Source organism: Bombina bombina, chromosome 9 (assembly GCF_027579735.1).
Source record: "Bombina bombina isolate aBomBom1 chromosome 9, aBomBom1.pri, whole genome shotgun sequence".
NCBI lineage: Eukaryota > Metazoa > Chordata > Amphibia > Anura > Bombinatoridae > Bombina > Bombina bombina.
Window position 1 is genome coordinate 274,192,411 of NC_069507.1, and position 23,317 is coordinate 274,215,727.

The window sequence follows — 23,317 nt, forward strand, 5'->3', positions numbered from 1 at the left end:
TCACCAGAGAAGAGAGTCTCTTGTTTTCTGGTCCATTTGTATTTGAGGAGACAAATCTGCATAATCCCCATTTCACTGTTTGAGCATGCACAGTTGCAGTGGTCTGAGATGAATTCGGGCAAAAGGGACAACGTCCATTGCCGCAACCATTAATCCGATTACCTCCATGCACTGAGCCACAGAAGGCCGAGGAATGGAATGAAGAACTCGGCAAGTAGTTAAAAGCTTTGACTTCCTGACCTCTGTCAGAAATATTTTCATTTCTACCGAGTCTATTAGTGTTCCCAGGAAGGGAACCCTTGTGAGCGGGGACAGAGAACTCTTTTCTACGTTCACCTTCCACCCGTGAGACCTTAGAAAGGCCAGAACAATGTCCGTATGAGCCTTGGCTCTGTGAAAAGACGACGCCTGTATTAAGATGTCGTCTAGGTAAGGTGCTACTGCAATGCCCCGCGGCCTTAGTACCGCTAGAAGGGACCCTAGCACCTTTGTGAAAATTCTGGGAGCGGTGGCCAACCCGAAAGGAAGGGCCACGAACTGGTAATGCGTGTCCAGAAAGGCGAACCTTAGGAACTGATGATGATCTTTGTGGATGGGAATATGTAGGTACGCATCCTTTAGATCCACGGTAGTCATATATTGACCTTCCTGGATCATCGGTAAGATTGTCCGAATGGTTTCCATTTTGAATGATGGAACTCTGAGGAATTTGTTTAGAATTTTTGGATCCAGGATTGGCCTGAAAGTTCCTTCCTTTTTGGGAACTACGAACAGGTTTGAGTAAAAGCCCAGTCCTTGTTCTGCAATTGGAACTGGGTGTATCACTCCCATCTTTAGAAGATCTTCTACACAGCGTAAGAACGCCTGTTTCTTTGTCTGGTCTGAAGACAAACGAGAAATGTGGAACCTTCCCCTTGGAGGAGAGTCCTTGAATTCTAGAAGATACCCCTGAGCAACAATTTCTAATGCCCAGGGATCTGGAACATCTCTTGCCCAAGCCTGAGCAAAGAGAGAAAGTCTGCCCCCTACCAGATCCGGTCCCGGATCGGGGGCTACCCCTTCATGCTGTCTTAGTAGCAGCTGCAGGTTTCTTGGCCTGTTTACCCTTGTTCCAGCCCTGCAAAGGTTTCCAGGTTGCCTTGGGCTGTGAAGAGTTACCCTCTTGCTTTGCGGTTGCAGAGGTTGAGGCAGGGCCGCTCCTGAAGTTGCGAAAGGAACGAAAATTAGCCTTGTTTTTAGCCTTAAAAGGCCTATCTTGTGGGAGGGCATGGCCCTTTCCCCCAGTGATATCCGAAATAATCTCTTTCAATTCGGGCCCGAAAAGGGTCTTTCCCTTGAAAGGAATATTCAGTAACTTTGTCTTAGACGACACATCGGCCGACCATGATTTAAGCCAAAGCGCTCTGCGCGCCATAATGGCATAGAAAAAATGACTGAAACATACCTTAAAGCAGTTAAGCCTGCAAACTGTTCCCCCCAACTGAAGTTTTCTGGTACTCAACAGTCCTGTGTGGGAACAGCAATGGATTTTAGTTACAACATGCTAAAATCATTTTCCTCTCAGCAGAAATCTTCATCACTTTCTCCCACAGAGTAAATAGTACAAACCGGCACTATTTTAAAATAACAAACTCTTGATTGAAGAAATAAAAACTACAAATCTAACACCACATTCACTTTACCCTCCCGTGGAGATGCTACTTGTTAGAGCGGCAAAGAGAATGACTGGGGGGGCGGAGCCTGAGGGGGAGCTATATGGACAGCTCTGCTGTGTGCTCTCTTTGCCACTTCCTCTAGGGAATGAGAATATCCCACAAGTAAGGATGAATCCGTGGACTGGATACACCATGTAAGAGAAAATAAAATCGATTGTGATATCCGAAGTCTAGCTGTTAACGTGCATCGGGTTTTACAATTTACTTTTAACTTGTAATACGAGCACTAAGCCACCCACGTTAAAAGCATACTTTTAGCAGTGTTTGTGCGCGAGTGAAAAAATTATTTTGCATGCCACTTGTTATCTGGCCCAGAGTGTGCGAAGGGATACAGTGATTATCAGATATGTTCAGGGCCAAAATTTTTGCTCGACTGAATCTTTTGTTCAGAATATTCAAACTACTTTGCATTTCGAATATTCGGTGCCCGTGCTGTTTAGTATTCGTCCCGATTTAAACTAAACCAATACCGACCATTCGTTTTCGTTAAATTAGTGTACATGTTCCACTGCTACAGGTGAAAAAGTTCACCTGTAGTGACTAAAATACTTATTTAAGCGCGCTGCAGAGCCACGCTATCCCGCTCCTCTTCTTCACAGAAGACCCCTGTCCGCGCTAACAGGAGGCTCCCAGGGCCTCATAGAAAAGAGAACAGTACCAAGCTATGCAGGAGACAAAATGACTGTGGTAGTTCCATTAAACATAGGCGCTTAATGTGTGCATGGAGGATGCAGGTATTTAGCAATCCGTGTCTCTTGTTTAAAGGGACACTGAATCCAATTTTTTTATTTTGTGATTCAGATAAAGCATGAAATTTTAAGCAACTTTCTAATTTACTCCTATTATCAAATTTTCTTCATTCTCTTGGTATCTTTATTTGAAATGCAAGAATGTAAATTTAGATGCCGGCTCATTTTTGGTGAACAACCTGGGTTGTTCTAGCTGATTGGTGGATAAATTCATCCACCAATAAAAAGTGCTGTCCAGAGTCTGAACCAAAAACAAAAAAGCTTACATGCATTCTTTTTCAAATAAAGATTCCAAGAGAACGAAGAAAATTGATAATAGGAGTAAATTAAAAAGTTGCTTAAAATTGCTGCTCTATCTGAATCACGAAAGAAAAAATGTGGGTTTAGTGCCCCTTTAAATGCAATGCTAGAGTCATGGGGGTAGTTTTATGCACATTGATCCCTAAACTGCTTTGTAAACTAGACTCAAATGATAAGGGTGGGTGTGTAAAACACAGAAAAGCTAGACCGCTAGATATTTTACCTTTGCATGCCCGGTCCACACGGTCAAACACTCTTACTGGGTAGTGTTGCCGCCTGACACTCAGACCTATTCAGACTTACAACTTTCTCTTACCCTAGTCGGTGGAAATCCCCTCATCAGGTCATGCTCTGCGATCCATATCCTTGGCTGTGGGAGTCGGTATAGGTGAATACCTCTCCTCTGCCGTATCTGTCGCTCCCAATCAGCCAGTGTTTCACCAGTGATGTGACTAGCGGCCGCTTCTGATGATGTCATTCGCCACCCGGCACCTGACTCCCAACCATGCACTTCAGTGACGGGGGACGGCAAATCCACAGCCGTGCTCACATTTAGAGCCAATCCACTACTTCAAACAACAAAGTGGAGGAGCACTGGATACGTGAATAAAAAATATAGCTTTAATTCATCCAAAAGGTAAAAAACATGATTTAAAAGTGCAACAATGGCAATTGCATGCGAGTTCCCTATGAACCAGAGACCAGCTGACGCATTTCGGCGTGAGCCGTAATCTTAGCTGTAACTTGACCCTTGGGCTTACTCCTCTTATAGTGACTCATTAAATGTGATTTGTTAAAAACAGAGACCCATAGTTAGGGAAGGGGGTGGGATCAGAGAGGTGTATGTTCACATATGTGTATCTATTTACTACACGATCATTGGTAAAGTGAAACATGTATCTGTTCACTACATGATAATTAGTAAGGTTAAACATATCATCAGGTAATGTAAATACACAAACTAATACACAATGTTGTTATACATAAGAAAACTTAAAGTGCATGTAAAGTCAAGCAACTTGCTCATTCGCATAGTGTGTAATTCCCCCCAAAAAAGTGAAAAAAAAAGTTCAAGTACAGTCTAACATGTATAATCAAACATATGGGAGAGACAATGCGTGGAGGGCTCAGTCTAGATATGAAACTGAGACACAGGTAGACACTGGGGAAGGCTCGAGATATACAGGTGGTGCTGCCGGCACACATATGGAACATGTTTTTCACAGGGCCCAGGGAAAACCAGAAGGGGGGAGGAAACAGAGGGAGAGAAGGAACAGGGAGATACCACACACGAAAATCACGACAGAACAAAAAGTACAACTGAAAACTGTCATAAATCTCTCAGGCACACCCCTTACGGAAAGAGAGATAAAGATTTTGAGTTTAATTCTTTTGAAACCTTAATAGACGTAAACAAACTCATATGCAATCTTACATTAAGGAAACACTTTAAGGAAAATCAGGAGAGCCCACTAAGTTGTGAAGACACACATAACATTGGCGGTTAGGACCACTTAACTTTCAGTGAGACGTGATCTTTTGTCACTAGATGAGTTACATAGGGAAGGTAGGGACTTAGAGGCTGAGGAAATGGGTACAATCAATTACACTTCCTTTAGAAATCCTTCCACCTTTTACTTGATTCATAGTAGGGCCGTACACTAGAAACGTTCCAACAGAGAGTGGAGTGAGAACTCAAGATATTACACCAGGAGACAAGGGTCAACAAAAGTAATCTCACTAGGCAAAAACAGGAGGCAATGAAAAAGTTGAGTGATAACAATGATATCATAATACGAGAGGCCGATAAAGGGGGGTCGGTTGTGGTCCTGAGTGGCCAAATTGAATAGACAGGATCTTCTGGCAGACAGGACAAAAGCTACTAACCAATTTGAAGGGGTTAAATTTATTACACAATATAGCGCCCAATATGAACAGATCTGTAACATCATCAGGGCACATTTCCCACTTCTATCAGCAGATGATGGTTTGGCAGACACAGTGAGGAAAGGATGTAGGTACAAAAAGGGCCTTAGCCTTGGAAATAGGATTGCTCCAACTCAACTAAAGAAACAAAGTGTGCAAGGCAGAACATGGTTGGCACAACATGGGGTGTTCAAATGCAGCAATAGCACATGCAAAGCATGCGGACATCTAGCTGTTGGTGAGGGTTTTACCTGTGAGAATACAGGGGATAGATACAGACATGACAACAGATTTACCTGCAGGGCCAAATATACAGTATACTTTTTAACCTGCACACTATGTAAGGTCCAATATGTAGGACTAACTACTAGGGAGATCAGGGTAAGAATAAGGGAGCACCTAAACAATATCAAGGAAGGAACCCTTAGTACCCCACTGATTCAACATTTTAAACAAACGCCAGAAATCATCAAGAAATCTCAGTTGGACCATCATCCAATAGATAGGATGGAGTGACAGAAAGGGAGATAGGGATATGCTCTTGTCCAAGAGGGAGACTTATTGGATATTTAAACTTGACACAAGGTTCCCTAAGGGGTAAAATTCAGAATTTGACCTCATCAACCATTGGAGATAACCCCTTTATTTGTCATCCCCCCCCCATTTAAGGTCAGGCTATATTTTCAAGGGTCTTTTTGGATATAGTGAATATCGTTTTCTAGATACAGTTCAAGTTAACAATACTCTTAAGGATGATGTATAGCACAATCATTTATCACACTACCTACCCTATTTATTGCAGGTCTTGGTGTTAAGGGAGGATAAGAGTTTATTCCACCTATAATTGCTATCTAGGGTTTTGAGGTATTATTCAAGATGGTTGTGCTAGACTGTTGTACTATCTAAATTAGTTTACTCTAGCTTTGCAATACTTGAGGAAGCAATATACTCCTATCGGGCCTCTAATTAGACACTATGACATATATATGGAGAAACTTGTTTTGTGTCTTAATGCTAAGATTCCACTTTAGGTTACATTATATAGAGCGTAGAAATCTAACTATCTAGGGATTGACCCAGATAAAGCATTAATTAACAGCTTGCAAACTGAGCATGTGATAAGAGGGTATGTTCAAATATGTATGTTTAAGTTTTCTTATGTATAACAACATTGTGTATTAGTTTGCGTATTTACATTACCTGATGATATGTTTAACCTTACTAATTATCATGTAGTGAACAGATACATGTTTCACTTTACCAATGATCGTGTAGTAAATAGATACACATATGTGAACATACACCTCTCTGATCCCACCCCCTTCCCTAACTATGGGTCTCTGTTTTTAATTAATCACATTTAATGAGTCACTATAAGAGGAGTAAGCCCAAGGGTCAAGTTACAGCTAAGATTATAGCTCACGCCGAAATGCGTCAGCTGGTCTCTAATTCATAAGGGACTCGCATACAATTACCATTGTTGCACTTTTAAATCGTGTTTTTTACCTTTTGGATGAAATAAAGCTATATTTGTAATTCATGTATCCAGTGCTTCTCCACTGTTGTTTGAAGTAGTGGACCTGCACTAAAACACCTGAAGAAGAGTAGCGAGTTAGCTTGGCTCTCCAGCACGCTTAAGTAAGTATTTTTAACTGAATTCGGCATTATTCCTTTCTTTTTCTTTACAATTTGTGCTGCATTTGTTCAGACAATTGTGTTGTTAAAACGAGATTAATATCCACGTTTCATTCATGAATGTGGCTTCATAACAAAACAAATGCATGTCTGGTGATTACACACAGTGTGTACGACAGGATGCAGTGTTTGTTTACAGTGTGTATGATGGTTCTAAAAAATGCATTGTGGGATTGTTAATTTTCACACTTTTGACCGTTATCCCTTCTCCGCCCAGGGCAGTCCCCGCTACCCGCTGAGGTTCAGTCGTCCAGTTGCTGTATGTACCAGCAGAACTCTGTGGCTCCTTCATTACAAACCCACAACGTACCGAGTATTAGTGGTCCCCCCTCCTCACACCACCAATCCCAGCACCAGCAGCCCCCCTATATGTCCCGGCCGCCTGCACCAGGAATGTCTTTGGGTAAGAGTTTGCCCTGGAGCTACAACATGTACTTTGTATCATATTTATGGGTTAGCTATAAATCTCACGCTCTCCCTGTTCCCCTCACAGGACTTCCCAGTGACTGGTGCTCAAATATCGACTCTTTAAAGGAAAGTTTCAAAATTGTAAACAGCCTGGACTGGTCGAGTGTAGATCTGTCCCAATTCTCAGGTGAGTGATAACTAGAGATAATAAATAGAAAACTGGAAATTATATCATAAAAACTGGAATTTTCTACATCTTGCCTTATATCCTAGCCAACACTCACCAGATGAGAGCTCTCTTTCCCAGGGGGCATGGGCAGAAACGTACCACGCCCCTTTTGCCTCTGTAAAAGCCTGTTTACACCCCTGTCATTGCTAGCATGTCCATCATAGACTCTTTGCTGCAGGTATAGTGACGGCTCAGTATCCTCGGCACATAAAGGCACAGGACGATCTCCACCCCTCTTTCTGCAAAAAGAACGGCCTTCAGAAGAGAACAACCTCCATTGTGCTTTGCAAAAGCCAATCTATGAGTTACTGGGTAAAGGCTGCAATGATTCTGTGTCCACAACAGAAAATGCCCCGTTGCCGACTCCAAACCTTTCTTGCACATAATACCTTAAATAGGCAAACGCCCCTATACGTGACCCTAGTTGCAGGTCAATGATGTCACTTCCGGGAAAAATCGCGGCATCCATAGCAAGGACCCTCAGTAGACACCAGGAGCACCGCTCACCCTGCCTCAACCCTAAAGAGGATTACTGCTGCCTCCTAAAAACCACAAGAACTGGAACACCAAAGATGAACCTGCTAGCAGCAAATTAAGGGCTAGATTATGAACAGAGTGCAATAGTTTTTTTTGGGTGGCCTTTTGCGTGCTTCAAAAATAGTGCGAGTATTACAATTTTAAAGTTAATGCGTTTGCTCAAGAGCAATTGCGATTTACTCTCGTCGGGTTAGCGTGACTTGAGAGAACGTGTAAAAGGTAGGGGAAGAAAAAAAAGTTGTAATAAACCCAACATAAATATGCTTAAAAGTATAGTAACACTCATATAAAAACACTGTCTGTTAACAATTATTTTTCTTCATAAATGGAAAGAGTCCACAGCTGCATTCATTACTTTTGGGAAATTAAGAACCTGGCCACCAGGAGGAGGCAAAGACACCCCAGCCAAAGGCTTAAATACTCCTCCCACACCCCTCATCCCCCAATCATTCTTTGCCTTTCGTCTCAGGAGGTTGGCAGAGAAGTGTCAGAAGTTTTTATGGAGGGTAGTACTCTTCGAGATGGGACTGGAGTTTTAAGTAGTCTTGTCAGCCTCTTGGTGAGAGCATGGGTGAAAGTTAGAGTCCAGAGATGCAAGGAGAGTGTTTCTGCAAAACCATCCCGACTCATATTAACAACTCCATAAGCAATCAGCGTTGACGAGTTTTGCTGCCTGCTTTCTTCACTCAAGTCCATGTCAGAAGCGATGCTACTATCTGTCACACTTGAAGGTCCGTGTTCCTGTTCCACGGCAACTTTAATTCAGGGTCTCAGTGAGGCTCCTTTTGTATCTTGGAATCAAGAGTTAATATCTCCTAAGGGGGGTTATTGAACGGGGGATTTTTAATCATGTTTGTTATGTGATTTGACCTGCTTATGTGTAGTGTTACTTTAGCTTGAGGCTTTGTGAAACATAACGGCCTTGGAAGTGACGCAGACTTTTTACGGTCGGGCGCACTTTTTTGGACTGTATGGCCTACCTTGTGACCGGGCGTGGTTACATTTTTTGCCTCTCCAGTTCCGCATTCCTGACCGTGTGGCGACGGAAAGATTCTGGCCTGCTGGTGTCTGGTGCTAAGAGGTGGCGAGTGCCCCAGCCATTAGGGGTGTAAAGTGCCGTTTAGATTTATTTGTCTAATTTAGTCCAAACTCTTTGTATTCATACCCAGTTATGGAGGACTCTGATGTTGAGATTCAAGTGGTCTCAGATTCCGATTATTGTGACGAATACGAACCAGCCCAGATGATGCATGACAGTCAGTTATGTTTCGAAGGCAGTACTAGAGGGCCCAATTCCTCGGGACCGGGGAATCAAGGGGTCGCTGAGCCATCCGCCTCTGGGGGTTCTGTCCCTCGAGTGGCGAGTTCCCTACCATTTACTGCTGCTGCACGTGCAGGTGACCCAGATTATGCTTATCCTTCCCTGGAGGGTGGTTTGTTCCCTCTGTAGGTTGCGGCACGCTTCCGTATTCAAATTCTTACGGCATTGGCACATCTGCAGCTTTCAGATGTCTGCTTAAGATTATGTTCGTGTTCCGTCAACCCGGCTTCCCTAAGCATGGGGTGGCTCATTCAGTTATCCGGGGGAGCGACTGGGGCTCCGGTGGAGGTGTGCTGTGCTTTTCGGTACAGACAGGCGCGCCTTCGTGTTCTGCTACGGCACGTTCTGGATATAGGGGTTTTGGGTCTATAGCCCTCAGAATTAATATAATGGGATGAAGTAATCTTCTTATAGTCTGTTTTGAGTATCCTTTCCTATCTGAGCTTGGACTGACAGGGTTCCGTTGGGCTGGTCCTGCGGGTGTGCCTGTTTTTCATTGGGCGTTAACCTACGGTTGCCTTTTCATTCTTTTTAATCCGATTAGGATGTCTTTTATTTTATTTAACAAGCTCATGTTTTGTTTTATATTCCTTCGGGAATTTTCCTTCTGGAATCGATATTTGCGATTTTGTGATCGCACTGGTTACTTCTACGGAAGTTGTCTGGGGACGTGTTTAGTCCTCTGTTTGTCGTTTATTCTTCATCCCTGGGGGTGACTAAATCAGCCTTGCATGTAAGGGTTGAGGTTCAGCACCTTATTCTTTAAGGCCTACTTCGGTCACGTGGCGCCTGTCTGCCTGGCTGGTCCGGTTTTGGCGCTGAGTGCTTGCATTATTGTTTGTTTGTTTATCTTGTTTTTACAAGTTCAACTAAGCATTCTGAGAAGACCTGTGGGGCATGGGGGACTGGTTCAGTCCTCATCGGCCTTCGAGCTGGTCCTCTGGGACTCGGTGGAGTTTCAGTCCGTCACACTCCGTAGGTTCCAATTCTTTGGGATTTGAGTGTTTTTTCATTCCCCACGTGGGTTGAGGATTGGAAGTTTTGGGCCTCTTTGCCACCGTTTTGGGCGGTCTTTCCAGGGCTTTTGGACTTGTTCCTTTTTTGGGGACTCTTCCTTAGGGTCGAGATCTCTGGTCTTGGTATTTTTCTCCTTAGCGGTTGAGGCTGCCATATGGGAGGGCCTTGTGGTCTCCTATTCTGGGAGTTAGAAGTTCCTTATTGGAATAATGGGCTATTATTTCTTATCCTAGCTATGTCTAGGGGTTGTTTCCGGGGTCGGGATGCAATGCAGCCTCTTCCTTGGATGTTGTCCTCTGCGTTTGTACTCTGAGGAGATAATGATGCCTAGCCTTATTGACTCGCTATTCGGGTGACTTTTGTTCCCGATGTTTCCCCTCGGTTATGGAAGTGTGGGTATTGTATGCCTGTTGGGCTTAGAATATTTTTGGTTCTGGTGTGCCCTATTGCTCTTTGGAGCTGGACTTCTGTACGCGGTGTTCTCTTCCCCTTGGGTTGGAATTTTTGTGTTAGTCTTTCTTTCCAGTGTAGTATATTTTTCTCTTCAGACAGGGTATGGTGGTCCCTGGGGTATTGTTTGTCTAAACAATTCTGGGGCTCGAGCTTTCCTTTAGCAAATTTTTATATTTCTATGTCTGGTCCGGAAGCTCTTATTTTCCAGGGAACGTGGACTATTTCTTATGGTCTTGCTAGTTGTGCTACTAGCAGCTGGGCCAGGAGCCCTGTGTGCTTAGGCTCCTTATGGCTTGCTTTGTTCTTGATGGTATATGCTTTCCTTTTGGGGAGTTCCTTTTTCATGTTCATCAGGGGCGCCTGGATGATTTTCGTTCGGCTCTACTTATGGCTTTGGCCTTGTGAGCGTGTGCGCTGTCCTTTTCCTGTGCCCTTCCCTTAAGGTGGGTCGTTTTTGCTTTTCTTAGAGGTGAGGTTTCCTCTCTCTGTAAGATATCTGCCCTGTCCTATGTGCAGGTGGGTGGAACAGGTGGTTGGTCCTGTTAAGAGAGTGATTAACTTTCTGGAATTGTTCTGTCTGTGATTTTGCAGTTACATGTTGGACCGCATAGTTACGCTTATCTTGTAGGTTCTCCTTTGGAGTGCCTGTTGTATGTGGAGTCTGCCATAGAGTGTCTGGCTAGATTCATAGGACTTTTTTCTTTTTCTACCTATCTCTATGGGGATCTTCCTTGAAAGAATCTGTTTGTAGGTGCTTTTGGAAGGATTCCGAGCTCAGTTGGGGTGTCTGGGGCCATTCTTTTCCGCCCTTTTCTATGGGGGCTGGTGGTTGGGACCTTTTCTGTTCCCCTGTCTCTTAGACCGGTTGCTTGGGCTGGTCCGGTGTGGACTAGGATCTAAGATGAGTTGTGTCTCCTCGGTTTGTGAAGGTCTGGTGAGCCTTTTTTTGAGGTTCTGGGCTCCTTGTTGCTCGGCTACGTTTGTTGGCCTTGTGGCTTTGGATAACCTGAGTGCACCCTCTACTTGGTGGATGTTGCTCTATCTTCGGCTGCTTTTACTTGTCGGCAAGTGTTTCCTTTTTTCTTCAGTCATCTTGGTATGACTGTGGCATTTGGTGCTCAGAGGTTGCTTCTCTGGGGATAACGTACGTGTTGGTGAGAATATTTCGATATTCTAAGTTCCTGGCGACTTGGGACTATGGTTTCAGTCGTTTGTGCGAGGTGATTGCTCTAATTTTTCAGAGAAGTTTGCTTCTCTGTTCTGTTTCCCGGTTTCAACCTTGTAGTTCTGTGTTGTCGGGGTCCGGGCGTTGCCTTCACTTGCTTAGGGTACCCTAGGGTCCCTGTGAGCGCGGTTCGCTTTTTGGGGCTTTCCACTTTCTTTGGATTATTGCACCCTGTTTAGGGTCTTCCGGGAATCCTTGTTTGTCTTCCATGTCCTCTCCTTTTTGGGAGTTTTCCGTTGCCTCCCTTTCTATGAAGGGGTGTGTGGTTGATGTTCGTCCTTTGGGCGATGGTATCTTCTGGAGGAGTGTTGGCTCAGTTGCATCCATTTTGCGGACTCTAGTACGGCTTGTGGACTATCTGTGGGTCTGTGTCCTTGGGGCTATGTTTTCCTTTCAAATGTTTTCTGGCTTCGGACAAAGCAGGATTTTTTCAGGGGTTGTGGTTCAGGTTTGGTGCCCTCAGAATGAGCCACGTGTGTTCCCTCCTGTTTTGGCATTTAGTGTCCTCTATAGCTTGGGTATTGTTTTCCCAAAAGTAATGAATGCAGCTGTTTTTATGGAGGGTGGCTGTAATTTTTGTTCTTCTGGCACCTTTTCACCCTGATCTTTTTTCTACTGTTCCTTGTTCCTCGTCAGAATGACTGGGGGATGAAGGGAGTGGGAGGAGTATTTAAGCCTTTGGCAGGGGTGTCTTTGCCTCCTCCTGGTGGCCAGGTTCTGAATTTCCCAAAAGTAATGAATGCAGCTGTGGACTCTTTCCATCTGAAATATTAAAAAAGTTATAAGGGCTCAGAGATAAATGGTATATGGTGTTTGAGAAAAAAAAATTGCTGCAAAGGGCTTTACAATATATATATATATATATATATATGCACATATATGGGGAGAGAAAGAGAGAGAGAGAGAGAGACTAAGAGAGAAAGAGAAATATATATATATATATATATATATATATATATATATATATATATATATATAAAAACTTCCAAGTATGAATCCGTCCTCCTGGTTCAGCAACCTGGGTAAACACTCGTAGTAGATAAATAGCAATAAACAGTGATGCCTCAGTAGTGCGACTTCCTGTTTATACCTGGTATTAAGCACTTGGTTATTTTTTATTTTCATACAAGGGTGTGAAGTCACAATGATTTGATATAAGTATCTTTGTTTTACTGTGTTGATCCACGTTACAAAGGGGTCATGGATGTCTTTCTATTTACACAATTCTATGTAACGCCGGACCGAAAGTGTATTGAGGATTCATTTTCTGTTTTTGCGATTTTCACGTTGTACTGGTCTGGTTTAATTTGAATAAATTTTGTGTAAATGTGTGTGTGTGTGTGTGTATATATATATATATATATATGTGTGTGTATGTGTGTATATATATATATATATATATATGTGTGTGTGTGTGTGTGTATATATATATATATATATATATATATATATATATATATATATATGTGTGTATGTGTGTATATATATATATATATATATATATACACATACACCATAAATGAAATCAATTGCTTTCTGTAACCACCAATGAGTTTCTTACACCTCTCTGCTGGAATTTTGGACCACTCTTCTTTCACCAACTGTTTCAGGTCTCTCAGATTGCAAGGGTTCCTTTTCCCAACTGCTGTTCTGAGGTCTCTCCACAGGTGCTCTATAGGATTGAGATCTGGACTCATTGCTGGCCAGTTTAGTACTCTCCAGCGCTTTGTCTTAAATCATTTGCTTTTTGATGTGTGCTTTGGGTCATTGTCCTGCTGTAAGACCCATGACCTCTGACGGAGACCCAACTTTCTGACAAAGGGCCCTACACTGCACCACAGAATTCTTTGGTAGTCTTCAGATTTCATAATGCCATGCACACAGTCCAGTGCCTGAAGCAGCAAAGCAACCCCAAAACATCAGTGAACCTCCACCATGTTTGATTGTAGAGACTGTATTCTTTTCTTTAAAAGCCTTATTTCTTTTTCTGAAAACAGTAGAATAATGGGCTTTACTAAAAAGCTGTAATTGTGTTTCGTCTGTTTACAGCACACTCTCCCAAAAGGATTTTGGCAAACTCCAATCTGGCTTTTTATGTTTCTGTGTCAGCAGTGGGGTCTTCCTGGGTCTCCTACCATAGCGTCCCTTTTTATTCAGATGGCGACGTATAGTGCGAGCTGACACATTTGTACCCTGTGCCTGAAGTTCAGCTCGAATTTGTCTTGAAGTTAATCAAGGTTCTTTATCTACCATTTGAACAATCCTTCGTTGGAATCTTTGATCAATTTTTCTTTGGTCCACATCCAGGGAGATTAGCTACAGTGCCATTGGCTGTAAACTTCTTGACAATGTTGCACACAGTGGACACAGGAACATTAAGATCTGGAGATGGACTTGTAACCTTGAGATTGTCCATGCTTTTCCACAATTTTTGTTCTCAAATCTTCAGACAATTATTTGCTGCTCTTTCTCTTCTCCATGCTCAGTGTGGCACACACAGACATACAACGTAAAGGTTGAGTCAATTTTTCACCATTTTAACTGGTTGCCGGTGTGATTTCTATATTGTCAGCACCTGTTAATTGATACGGGTGAGTTTAATTACAAATTACAGGAGCATCACAAACTTGGAATGTAATTATTTCTTGCAATTTTGAGAAGGTGCCAATAATTTTCTCCAGTCCATTTTTTGAGTTTTGAGTGGAATGTGTCAGATTTGGCTTTTTTTTTCTCCACTTTTTTGTGTCATACCAATACAAACAAAATAAACACGAGAATGCCTAAACATTTGTAATTGCAACAATTTTCTGGGCGAAGTGGTGCATTATCTGACAGAAATGCAAGGGTGCCAATATTTTTTTGGCCATGACTGTATATATATATTCTCACACACTACCAAAACTTTATATAATCTCTTATCTTATTGTCTTATAAGGTTTCTTTTTCTCTACATTCTCGTTTCTCCTTTATTATATCCATTTGTTTTTATTAATTATTGTAGCTCTATTCGTGCATGCCATGCCCCCCCCTCTTTTTTTTCTTCCTTTTTTTCCCTCTCATCTTGCTTATTTACTCTTTCTGGCTATTCTCAGCTATATTCTCCTTCAGACACATCCTCTGCTATTTATGACACCCCTCTCACCCCCTCCCTCCCTCCCTTCCATTTGTTGTATGTAGTGCGTTCCTATATCAGATTGGTCAGTATTGCTTCAGCCCTGAGGAAGGGAGGAAAACTCTCGAAAGCTTGTCTTTGAAATATTATCTTAGTCCAATAAAAAAAAGGTATCACTGCATACTGCAATACTCTGTTATTTGAGCATCTTTTATATATATATATATATATATATATATATATATATATATATATATATATATATATATATATATATATATATATATGTGTGTGTATATATACAGTATCTCACAAAAGTGAGTACACCCCTCACATTTTTGTAAATATTTTATTATATCTTTTTATGTGACAACCCTGAAGAAATGACACTTTGCTACAATGTAAAGTAGTGAGTTTACAGCCTGTATAACAGTGCACATTTGCTGTCCCCTTAAAATACCTCAGACAGCCATTAATGTCTAAATTGTTGGCAACAAAAGTGAGTACATCCCTAAGTGGAAATGTCCAAATTGGGCCCAAAGTGTCAATAATTTGTGTGGCCACCATTATTTTCCATTACTGCCTTATCCCTATTGGGTATGTAGTTCACCAGAGCTTTGCAGATTGCCACTGGAGTCCTCTTCCACTCCTCTATGAGGACATCACGGAGCTGGTGGATGTTAGAGACCTTGCGCTCCCCCACATTCCGTTTGAGGATGCCCCACAGATGCTCAATAGGGTTTAGGTCTGGAGACATGCTTGGTCAGTCCATCACCTTTACCCTCAGCTTCTTTAGCAAGGCAGTGGTCGTCTTGGAGGTGTGTCTGGGGTCGTTATGTTGGAATACTGCCCTGCGGCTCAGTCTCCGAAGGGAGGGGATCATGCTCTGCTTTAGTATGTCACAGTACATGTTGGCATTCATGGTTCCCTCAATGAACTGTAGCTCCCCAGTGCCGGCAGCACTCATGCAGGCCCAGATCATGATACTCCCACCACCATGCTTGACTGTAGGCAAGACACACTTGTCTTTGTACACCTCACCTGGTTGCCGCCACACACGCTTGACACCATCTGAACCAAATAAGTTTATCTTGGTCTCATCGGACTACAGGACATGGTTCCAGTAATGTCCTTAGTCTGCTTGTCTTCAGCAAACTGTTTGCAGGCTTTCTTGTGCATCATCTTTAGAAGAGGCTTCCTTCTGGGACGACAGCCATGCAGACCAATTTGAAGCAGTGTGCGGCATATGGTCTGAGCACTGACAGGCTGACCCCCCCACCCCTTCAACCTCTGCAGCAATGCTGGCAGCACTCATACGTCTATTTCCCAAAGACAACCTCTGGATATGACGCTGAGCAAGTGCACTCAACTTCTTTGGTCGACCATGGCGAGGCCTGTTCTGAGTGGAACCTGTCTTGTGAAACCGCTGTATTGTCTTGCCTACCGTGCTGCAGCTCAGTTTCAGGGCTTGGCAATCTTCTTATAGCTTAAGCCATCTTTATGTAGAGCAACAATTCTTTTTTTCAGATCCTCAGAGAGTTCTTTGCCATGAGGTGCCATGTTGAACTTCCAGTGACCAGTATGAGAGAGTGTGAGAGCTATAACACCAAATTTAACACGCCTGCTCCCCATTCACATCTGAGACCTTGTAACACTAATGAGTCACATGACTCCAGGGAGAGAAAATGGCTAATTGGGCCCAATTTGGACATTTCCACTTAGGGGTGTACTCACTTTTGTTGCCAACGATTTAGACATTAATGGCTGTGTGTTGAGTTATTTTGAGGGGACAGCAAATTGACACTGTTATACAGGCTGTACACTCACTACTTTACATTGTAGCAAAGTGTCATTTCTTCAGTGTTGTTACATGAAAATATATAATAAAATATTTACAAAAATGTAAGGGGTGTAGTCACTTTTGTGAGATACTGTATATACTATATAAATATATATATATATATATATATATATATTATGTTCTTCACTTAGAGGATAATGTACTTTCTTTCTAATGACACGGTGAGTCCACGGATCATCGATAATTACTGTTGGGAATATCACTCCTGGCCAGCAGGAGGAGGCAAAGAGCACCACAGCAAAGCTGATAAATATCACTTCCCTACCCACAATCCCCCAGTCATTCTCTTTGCCTACAGTGCAAGGAGGAGGTAAAGTTTAGGTGTCTGATAAGAAGTTTTCTTCAATCAAGATTTTATAATTTTTAAGCAGAGTAGGTTTACTCTGATCTTTCCTGAGGTCCAGCCTTAGTCCACGTCAGTCTCTTCAGTAGGGCAGTGGTTGCTTTTGAGCAATTGGGAACTTGTGTGGTACAATCCTCTGCATTTTCCCAAGGTTGTTGCTGCCCTAATCAGAAAGCCTGAGTAGGTTTACTCAGATTCTTTCCTTTTCCACAGGTCCATGTGAGGTATGACATCCTCTCAAACCAGGTGAGCTGTCCTGCTGCTGGACAGACTGTTTTTCACGTAAGTGCCATTTATATTTTTCAGGTAAGTGCCATTTATATTTTTCTTTGGGAAAGAACAAGCAGAAAAATGTTGGCACTTCAGCAGTTAAATGCTGCTTGAACAGGACGCTTTACATTAATCAGCTATGGAAGGGTTAATTTATGGGCAGTTTGGCAGGCACTGGGAGACAGTGAGGAGAGACTTTTCATGAATTGATGGCTCAGCTGTGTTTTTTTTTGCTCGGGTTGAGATCCGGGCAGAACTTTTACTTATTTGTTGCTGCCATGTTTTCTCCCTACTTTGTACTACGACCGCCGGGACCGCTTCTGATAAAAGTGGAGGGTCCTTGTTGGAGGCGGGTTAGTCTGTTAGGCGCAGTACTCTCAATTTAATTTTCATTAAAAACGGTTTATTTTTTTCTTTTTCACATTACTTTTGCAAAGATGGAAGAGGCTTTACAAATTGTTTCATGCAGCTATGTTTTGATTCCCAAGTGGAACCTCCAATTCCATTTTGTTCCTCATGCATTAAGAGAACTTTGAGTTACAGAGATCACATTTTTAACCATGAGCCACCATTAGCTAAGTGGATACTGTTCAGGTGTCTCCTGTATCAGATATGCCGCAGCTTTCTCCTCAAGCTTCCCAATCTTTACAGTCTCTACATGCAGTGCCCTGCGTTTCCTCTAATAATCCGGTAGGATTTTCTTTGCAGGATATTGCTACCCAGGTATCTTCTGCGGTATCTGAGGCATTGTCCGCTTTTTCCATGTTGCAGGGGAAGCATAAAAGGAAACTTAAGGAATCGGTGAGTAAGGTTTCTGAACAAGTTGTGGCTATCCAAGATGCTCCTTCCCACAAGTCGGAGGAAGAAGACACTTCGGAGCGTCTGAGGGTGAAATCTCAGACTCAGACAGTATAATTCCTTCTTCTGATGCTGAAGTTGTATCCTTTAGATTTAAGTTAGAACACCTCTGCATGTTACTTAAGGAGGTTTTGGCTACCTTGGACGACTCTGATACAACTGTCGTAGTCAACCCTAAGAAATCTAGTAAGCTGAACAAGTACTTTGATGTTCCCTCCACGGTGGAGGTTTTCCCTGTGCCAGACCGTGCTACAGAGATTATTGCTCGGGAATGGGAGAGACCTGGTATTCCCTTTTCTCCATCTCCAATTTTCAAGAAAATGTTTCCTATAGCGGACTCTATTAAGGAGTCCTGGCAAATGGTTCCTAAGGTGAAGGGGGCGATTTCCACTTTGGCTAAGAGGACTACTATTACTATTGAGGATAGTTGTTCTTTTAAGGATCCAATGGATAAGAAGCTGGAGGCATTATTAAAGAAAATGTTCGTCCACCAGGGTCTCCAATGGCAGCCTGCAGTGTGTATTGCCACTGTCACCAGCGCTGCAGCTTACTGGTTTGATGCGTTATCTGATTCTATTCGGACAGAGACACCTCTTGAGGAGATCCAGGATAGGATTAAGGCCCTTAAGTTAGCCAATTCCTTTATTACGGATGCTTCTTTACAAGTCATTAAACTGGGAGCAAAAATGTCTGGTTTTGCGGTCCTAGCTTGCAGAAATTTATGGTTAAAGTCTTGGTCTGCGGATGTTTCATCTAAGTCCAAACTTTTGGCGATCCGCTACAAGGGTAAGACCTTGTTTGGGCCTGGTTTAGCTGAAATTATCTCAGATATTACAGGAGGGAAAGGTTCCTTTCTTCCTCAAGATAAAAAGAATAAGCAGAAAGGACATCAGAGTAATTTTCATTTCTTTCGTAACTTTAGAGGTAAACCCACCTCTCCCTCCTCCAAGCAAGATCAAGTCAAGTCTTCCTGGAAACCTAGCCAGTCTTGGAATAAGGGGAAGCTGTCTAAGAAACCGGCAGCTGACTCCAAGTCAGCATGAAGGGTTGGCCCCTGATCCGGGAGCAGATCTAGTAGGGGGAAGACTTTCTCTTTTCTCTCAAGCCTGGATAAGAGATGTTCTGGATCACTGGGCGGTGGACATTGTATCCCAGGGGTACAAAATAGAATTCAAAACTTTCGCTCCCAGAGGCAGGTTTCTCCTCACCAGATTATCTGTAGACCAGATAAAAAGAGAGGCATTCTTACATTGTGTCAAGGACCTTGCCACTCTGGGAATAATAGTTCCTGTTCCTCCTCAGGAACAGGGTCTGGGATTTTACTCAAATCTGTTCGTAGTTCCCAAAAAGGAGAAAACTTTCAGGCAAATCTTAGACTGGAAGTATCTAAACAAGTTTCTCAGAATACCATCCTTCAAGATGGAGATTATACGCTCCATTCTTCCCTTGGTCCAAGAGGGTCAGTTCATGACAACCATAGACCTAAAGGATGCAGCGTACCTTTATGTTCCCATTCACAAGGATTATCACAAGTTTCTGAGATTCACCTTCTTGGAAATTACTTTCAGTTTGTGGCCTTTCCATTCGGCCTTGCCACAGCCCCCAGAATTTTTTCAAAGGTTCTGGGGGCTCTTTTGGCAGTGATTCGGTCTCAGGGCATTGCAGTGGAACCATACCTGGACGACATTCTGGTTCAGGCGCCGTCTTTTCAACAAGCAAACTCTCATACGGAGACCTTGTTGTCTTTTCTTCACTCCCACGGTTGGAAGGTGAATCTGGGAATTAGTTCTCTGATTCCAGCTACAAGGGTTGTGTTCTTGGGGACCATAATAGACTCCCTGTTAATGAAGATATTTCTGACGGAGGTCAGAAAGACAAAGATTTTAGACTCTTGTCTTGCCCTTCAGTCCTCTGCTCAGCAGTCAGTGGCTCAATGTATGGAGGTAATTGGTCTGATGGTGGCTTCCATGGACATCATCCCGTTCGCTCGGTTCCATCTCAGACCTCTGCACTTATGCATGCTCAGACAATGGAACAGGGTCTATGCGGATCTGGCTCCGCAAATAGATCTGGATCAGGCGACAATAGACTCTCTTCCGTGGTGGTTGTCTCAGGACCATCTCTCCCAGGGAACTTGCTTCCGCAGACCCACCTGGGTGATAGTGACCATGGATGCCAGCCTTCTGGGATGGGGAGCAGTCTGGGGCTCGTTGAAGGCTCAGGGCCTATGGACTTAGGAGGAGTCGGCTCTCCCCATAAACATCCTATAGCTGAGAGCGATCTTCAATGCTCTGCTGGCCTGGCCTCAGTAAGCCTTAGCCCGGTTTATCAGGTTAAAGTCGGACAACATAACCTCAGTGGCATACATCAACCACCAGGGGGGAGCTCTGAGTTCCTTGGCCATGGCAGAGGTGACCCGAATCATTCAGTGGGCAGAGACCTACAACTGCTGTCTTTCTGCAATCCACATCCCAGGAGTGGATAATTTGGAAGCAGATTTTCCGAGCAGACAGACTTTTCATCCCGGCAAGTGGGAACTTCATCCAGAGGTGTTTTCCAGTTTGACTCTCAAATGGGGGCAGCCAGAACTGGATCTCATGGCTTCTCGGCAGTATGCCAAGCTCCCGAGGTACGGCTCGAGGTCAAGGGATCCACAGGCAGTCCTGATAGATGCTCTGACATTTCCTTGGAACTTCAGTCTAGCATACCTGTTTCCTCCATTCGCTATCCTTCCAAGGGTCATTGCACAGATCAAGCAGGAGAGGGCGTCAGTGATTCTCATAGCTCCAGCGTGGCCTTGCAGGATCTGGTATGCAGACCTAATGGAAATGTCATCCTTTCCTCCTTGGAGACTTCCTCTGAGGAAGGACCTTCTACTTCAGGGTCCCTTCCTTCATCCAAATCTCGTTTCTCTGAAGCTGACTGCTTGGATATTGATTGAAAACCCACGCTTAGATAAAATTAAGCAGAGTCGGTCATTGAGGCCTTGATCCAGGATCGTAAGCCTGTGACTCGTAGGATTTACCATAAGATTTGGCGTAAATATTTGTATTGGTGTGAATCCAAAGGATACTCTTGGAGTAGAGTCCGGATTCCTAGAATTTTGTCTTTTCTCCAGAACGGTCTGGAGAAGGGTTTGTCAGCTAGTACTCTGAAGGGTCAGATTTCGGCATTGTCTATTTTGTTGCGGATGTGCCAGACGTGCAATCGTTTTGTCAGGCTTTGGCCAGGATACGGCCTGTGTTTAAACCAGTTACTCCTCCCTGGAGTCTTAATCTTGTTCTTAAGGTTTTACAGTAGGCTCTGTTTGAGCCTATCCTTTCCTTGGATATTAAGTTATCTTTGAAAGTTTTGTTTCTTGTTGCTATTTCTTCTGCTAGGAGAGTTTCTGAACTCTCTGCGCTACAGTGTGATTCCCCTTCTCTTATCTTTCATTCTGATAAGGTGGTTTTGCGTACTAAGTTGGGTTTCCTGCCTAAAGTTGTTTTGTTCAAGAATATTAATCAGGAAATTGTTGTTCCTTCTTTGTGTCCTAACCCTTCTTCTCATAAGGAGCGTTTATGGCATAACCTAGTTGTGCGCTGAAATTCTATCTACAGGCGACTAAGGACTTTTGTCAGTCCTCTGCCTTGTGTGTCTGTTTTTCTAGGAAACACAAGGGTCAGAAAGCTATGGCTACTTCTCTTTCCCTTTGGCTGAGAAGTGTTATTCGTTTGGCCTATGAGACTGCTGGACAGCAACCTCCTGAGAAAATCACAGCTCACTCCACGAGGGCTGTTTCTTCTTCTTGGGCTTTCAAAAATTAAGCTTCTGTGGAACAGATTTGCAAGGCTGCAAGTTGGTCATCTTTGCAAACTTTTTCCAAATTCTATAAATTTGATACTTTTGCCTCGGCTGAGACTTCCTTTGGGAGAAAGGTTCTTCAAGCAGTGGTGCCTTCTGTTTAGGTTCCCTGTCTTGTCCCTCCCTTATCATCTGTGTCCTCTAGCTTGGGTATTGATTCCCAACAGTAATTATTGATGATCCGTGGACTCACTGTGTCATTAGAAAGAAAACAAAATTTATGCTTACCTGATTTCTTTCTTTCTTGACACAGTGAGTCCACGGCCCGCCCTGTTTTTCAGACCGTTTCTTTTCTATATAAACCTCAGGCACCTCTGAACCTTGTGTTACTTCCTTTCTCTCCTTTCCTTTGGTCTAATGACTGGGGGATTGTGGATAGGGAAGTGATATTTATCAGCTTTGCTGTGCTGCTCTTTGCCTCCTCCTGCTGGCAAGGAGTGATATTCCCAACAGTAATTATTGATGATCCGTGGACTCACCATGTCAAAAAAAAAATATTTATCAGGTAAGCATAAATTTTGTTATTTATTGTAAATATATATATCTATCTGTATATGCCTATACTTGTATATCTATTCCTATTGATATATAGGTATAGATATCTATTTTAAATTAACTATAATATATATATATATCTATATCTGAACAAAAAACTTGCACTATCTGGTCTTTTAGGAGAAATCTTTTACTGTGAAAAGCAGTGACGTTTCGGGGACTAAATATTACCTTCCTCAGACACAGTGTATACACATTGCAAACAATATATAGCAAACAATCAATGCTCCACCCCCCAAAATTAGAACCAAACAAATGCAAAATGGTAGTCATGGTGACCACCCAATCCCATAGTGAACAATTGAAGTAAAAGAGAAAATCTGTCTGAGCTTAATAATACATATAAGTGAAATGATCATATGTGACATATATCTCATAACCAGAGCAATAGAACCTCAATGAAGGAACAGAAGTGTATAAAAAGTAACAGTTAAAGAATTACAAATTGCATAGCGTATCATGACCGCAACATGATAACCACATGTCAAAATAATTCATAAAAACACAGAGCTATATGGGCAAAATAAATCAAGACAAAGTATATAGTAATGAATCTAAATGGAGCCATTATTACACACGGAACCTTTACGGCATTTTCCAAAAACATTTGCACGATACTTCCTGGAGAGTCAAATGTTGGATTGGTCCAATCAATGGCCCACAGTGCCAACGCACCGTTCAGTGCCGAGATCAACACAACAGTGGACGAAGAACCAATCAACGAGAATAATCAAGTGGGCGGGATCAACCAACGATGCGTGGTCAAAGCAAAGCACGGCCACTGCAAGTAAAAAGCAAAGAAAACACAGGTTAAGAGCATCATAGCTAGTGCATGCAGCCATCAATAATAACACGTAATGCCAATCACTGGCTAACCCAGTGGATTGAAATATATAGCAC

The 23,317-nt window shown here is 42.9% G+C and overlaps 1 protein-coding gene across 1 annotated transcript in view; it reads left to right on the forward strand.

Moving 5' to 3' along the window:
• LOC128640581 (forkhead box protein J2) overlaps positions 1-23,317 on the forward strand; it is a 75,688-nt gene that overhangs the window by 17,701 nt on the left and 34,670 nt on the right. The window contains exons 3-4 of the mRNA XM_053693052.1: positions 6,603-6,788; positions 6,879-6,980. Of these exons, the coding sequence (XP_053549027.1) occupies positions 6,603-6,788; positions 6,879-6,980 (288 nt within the window). The remainder of the gene's footprint in view (positions 1-6,602; positions 6,789-6,878; positions 6,981-23,317) is intronic.